The 4,833-nt window shown below is 41.6% G+C and overlaps 1 protein-coding gene across 2 annotated transcripts in view; it reads left to right on the top strand.

Moving 5' to 3' along the window:
* Rnf19b (ring finger protein 19B) overlaps nt 1-4,833 on the top strand; it is a 25,187-nt gene that overhangs the window by 8,785 nt on the left and 11,569 nt on the right. For both annotated transcript variants that reach the window (XM_021200339.2, XM_021200340.2), the window contains exon 2: nt 3,773-3,978. In XM_021200339.2, coding sequence (XP_021055998.1) covers nt 3,773-3,978 — 206 coding nt within the window. The remainder of the gene's footprint in view (nt 1-3,772; nt 3,979-4,833) is intronic.

A 4,833-nucleotide genomic window follows, 5' to 3' on the forward strand; every position in this document is an offset into this window, starting at 1 on the left:
AGAAAGAAAGAAAGAAAGAAAGAAAGAAAGAAAGAAAGAAAGAAAGAAAGAAAGAAAGAAAGAAAGAAAGAAAGAAAGAGAAAGAAGGAAGGAAGGAAGGAAAGAAAGAAAGAAGAAGAAAGAAAGCAAGCAAAGAAAGGAAAGAAGAAAGAAAGCAAGCAAAGAAAGAAAGAAAGAAGAAAGAAAATGTGTCCAGGAGAAGAGCTTAAGTGCTCTAGGGAAAGCCAAAGAACCACCAGAGCAAAAGGGAGTCTTTGTCATGTGGCCACCACAGGTATGCTGAGCAGAGGTCCAGTGTACTGGGAGAGACAGGAACATAGACAGGCTATGATGTACTGTTAAAACTGCACTGCACAAGCCGGGCGTGGTGGCGCACGCCTTTAATCCCAGCATTTGGGAGGCAGAGGCAGGTGGATTTCTAAGTTCGAGGCCAGCCTGGTCTATAGAGTGAGTTCCAGGGCAGCCAGGACTGCACAGAGAAACCCTGTCTCGAAAAAACAAAAAACAAAACAAAACAAAAAAAAAACTGCACTGCACAAATAGGCCGCTCTCTGCCTGGAGAGGCTAAGTACATTTTATAGAGAAGATGACATTTGAACTGTTCTTTTTTGGTTTTGGTTTTGGTTTCAAGACAGGGTTTTCTCTGTAACAACAGCCCTGGCTTTCCTAGAACTCACTTTGTGGACCAATCCAGCCTGGAACTCATGAGAGACACCTCCTCTGCCTCTCAGTTGCTGGAATTAAGGCTTGCACACCACGCCCAGCTTGAGCTGGCTTTTAAATGGCTATTTACCAGAAAGAAGAAAGGAAAGACATCTCTGGGCAGAAAAAAAAGAGAACAGGAAAAGGCCAGAAGTCCAGTGCAATATATGCTATGGCTTTCAATGCAAAGTTATGAATGCAGTTTTAGAATGTTGAGCTATGCCTGAAGGCAGCAGGCTCTCTATCTCCATTAGAGGGAGAGAAGTAAGGCTCAGGGATGTTTAAGTTCATCTGTGTCATGCAGTATGAATCAGCACAGAGTAGGTACCCAAAACAGGAATTCTAAGTCTTATGTCCTGAGTAAGTCTGTGTCATAGTGACAGACTGCCATAGAGTCATCGGGATTAGGGGCTATTTTACTTCCTTGGAACTAAATTCTATTCCTAAAGTTGGTTTCCCATTGTTTGCTGGGCCAGTCTGTGGCCTGTCTGTGCTGCTTCGTTGTCATGCCTTGAAATTTGAGGACTGTCTACTCACTGCCCAGTGAAAGGATGCCAAGTCTGCCAAAATACAGAAAAACAGGGTAATGTGAAATCTGAAGCTGCAGCATATCCTTTTATATTCCCGGTCATATAGATCCAGAACAGGCAGAGAATGAAGCAGCCCGTGCCCAGGTTTGACAGTGAAGGAATTGGAAAAAAGAAAGGAAAGGAAAGGAAAAGAAATGTTGAGGCTGGAGGACTTAGCTCCGTAGTGGAATATACGCTTAGAGTGCTAGGTCCAATCCCTACATACACGGGGGAGGGGGGGTGTGGGAAGGGGAGAGGGGAGCACTTGAATCATGTGATGTCGGAATGTGTTATAAAGTTTTAAGCCCCCCCATTGGTACTCTTCTTACTTACTTTATACTTTTCAGATGCCATCTATACCTTTCCAGTTAACACAAAATAGCAAGCAAGTCACTTTTTTTTCCTAAGATACATTGTTTAGTAGCTGTTTTTCCTGCTAGCTGGGGTAAATAGGCTCAGAACTCCTACAGGAAGTGAATCATCATATTTACACATTGATCTAGTCTCATTTTGTTCTTTCTGAGAATATTAAGGAAGCATATTATGTGACAGAAGATATATACATTGTCATTTATATCTGTAGTATAATTTTTAAATCAATCTGAGTATTTAAATTGCTAAACTCAACATATTAATAAGAAAACTATAGGATAAATAAGGAAAGTATACTAGCATTTATTTAAGTTGTTTGAGGTCTTTGAATATTGGAGAAAAGTGTAAACTAGAGGACAGTAAAACACAGCAAGAAACTAACAATCGTTGATGTGTTTGAGGGCTAGTGAGATGGTGCAGCAGTTAAGAGCTCAGACTGCTCTTCCAGAGGATCTGAGTTCATTTCCCAGCACCCACGTCAGGTGACTTGCCCTGTCACCTGCCTGTAACTCCAACTCCAGGGGATCTGACAGCTCTGACCCCTACAGGCACCCACCTTTGTATGCACATGCCCACACATCTATTCATAATTAGAAATAAAACATCATTTTTAAAAACTATATTTGTTTCTCTAAAGTACTTTTTAAATTTAATTAATTAATTTTACAGTGCCTGGGATTGAACTTGGGACCTTGCACATATTAGGCAAACGCTGAGCTACATCCCTGCACTTTAATTTTAAGCAAATGCCCACTTGTAAGAGCAATGTGAGCGATTCCTTGACAATGTTAAGAATTAATTAAAATGCCAGTAGTTATTTATGGGGGACTAACAGAACTTGTAAGGATGGTTGGTGCTAGTGCACACAGTCTGCAATAGTGCATCTTTAACACACCTCAGCAGAGGGAGAGGAAGGCATTACTTTGCTGTGTTGGTAAAAGATTAGTAGTAAGGTTTTGTAAGCAGTTAAGAAAGAACACAGTAGGGAGCTGGCAGTTGGTTAAGAATGTGGGCTTTTCTTCCAGAGGACCTATAACGACCTTAATTCCAGTTCCAGGGATCTGATGCCCTCTTCTGTCTTCCATGGGCACCAGGCATGCGCATGGTGCACATGCATACATGCAGACAAAACACCCATACATATAAAATAAAGAAAAGAAAAAGAAAACAAAGAGCATTAAAAGGCACAGATTTAAATTAGAAAAAGAGAAAAAAGCTAAAAGCAAGGGGCTCAAGTAAAGGCTCAGCAGTTAGAGCATGTGCTGCTCTTGCACAGAACCCACATTCAGTTCCTGCACCCATGTTGGGTAGTTCACAACTGCCTAGACTTCCACTGCAGACAATCCAGTGTCTTCTTCTAGTCTCTGGGCACTGCTCATATGTACATACTCCCCCACCACCACGCACACAGCATACATGTAATTAAAAATAAAAATAAATCTAGGGTCTGGAAAGATGGCTTAGTAATTAGGAGTACTTGTTTTACATAAGACCCAGGTTCAGTTCTCAATGCCCTCATTGGTAACTCAAAGCTGATAACTTCAGTTTCAGCATGATCCATTGTTCACTGTGGCCTCCTCAGGCACCAGACACATGCTTGGTGCACATATATAACATGCAGTCAAACCCTCAGACACATAAAATAATATATCTTTAAAAAGCAGAAAGAAAGAAAACCAAAAATGAGCTTTCAATAGACTGAGTCTGTGGGAATCTATTGTTTCAAGCTGTGAGCAGACCAGTTCCACTATGGATCTTAACGTGGAAGAGCATACGTGCTTGAGTTTGTGCTATAGCTCTTTATTTTTACAATTCCTCTGACTTTTCATGTAAACAAGTTCAAGCCTCTCTAAATATAGCACACCTTTGAAAGGGAATTGTTGTATACCCTGTTATGTATGAAGCTGCTGTGGTAAAGTGCTCCTGAAGCAGCTTAACCTGGCTGAATACTTGCTAGCAATCCAGGCTGTTGTCAGGAAATTAACTGGTTTTTTTTCACAAAAAAGGTAGGTACAGTTAGTTAGTATACTTGTTGTGTGTATGTGTGTGTGTGTGTCTTTGTATCATATATAGTGGTACCAAACAGTATAAGCTCACCTCACTTTATCTCTTCTTGCTTCCTTACCCAGTTATGCTGTTATTGCCTATGGCTGTGCCAGCTGCCCAAAGCTAACCTGTGAGAGGGAGGGCTGCCAGACTGAGTTCTGCTACCACTGCAAGCAGATATGGCATCCAAACCAGACCTGCGATATGGCCCGTCAGCAGAGGGCTCAGACTTTACGGGCTCGGACCAAGCACACTTCAGGTCTGAGTTACGGGCAAGAATCTGGACCAGGTATAAGCTGGCATTATCTCACTGTCTCGTTGTTCGGTATCTATAAGTCTCCCAAACTAAAAGAGATTGTCTTAGCCATACATCCTTGAGATCAGAGAGCAGAAAATATTTGATTCTTCTGAATAGCTGAGACTGCAGACACATTTTCTGGCTTGGTTGAACTTTTAATGATACATCTGCTATGTTGCTTCTTTTCTTTTTTTTTTTTTTTCCCATCCACCCCTCTATGTTGCTTCTTGCTGACCATGATAGGTAGTTAGTTCTAGCTGTGTGACATTGGGATACAACAAAGTGGAATTCTCAAGCTGCTGTCTTTTTTTTTTTTGGTTTTTGGAGACAGGGTTTCTCTGTGTAGCCCTGGCTGTCCTGGAACTCTGTAGACGAGGCTGGCCTCTGCCTCTGCCTCCTGAGTGCTGGGATTAAAGGCATGTGCCACCACACCTGGCTACGCTGCTGTCTTAATATGTGTCTCAGCTTGGAGAGTACTTTGTTTTTTTCTCAAGGGGCAGAGAAACATTTAATTAGTGCTTGCCATCTAGCTTGAGTGTGTCACAGCTTTTGAAGTAGGGCACAGATTTGAGAAAAGGAGATAAATCCTAGTGTAAGTTAATGATCATCCCTGAGGGGGATGTCACAATCACTTTCCACCTTTGATTGTGTAGAACAATCTTTAAGACGTCAGCCTCTTTTAGATGTACTTTGTCTTACTGATGTCATTTGAGCAAGTTAGTAGGAGAAAAATTATGCCATTTGCTTTCTCCAGCACAATATCATTTCTGGAATCGTCATTTGGATAGGACAGTTTGTAAATTCCTGGGGAAATTACCTGGTGTACCTGGTGAATGCTATACAGTT

Source organism: Mus pahari, chromosome 6, assembly GCF_900095145.1.
Source record: "Mus pahari chromosome 6, PAHARI_EIJ_v1.1, whole genome shotgun sequence".
NCBI lineage: Eukaryota > Metazoa > Chordata > Mammalia > Rodentia > Muridae > Mus > Mus pahari.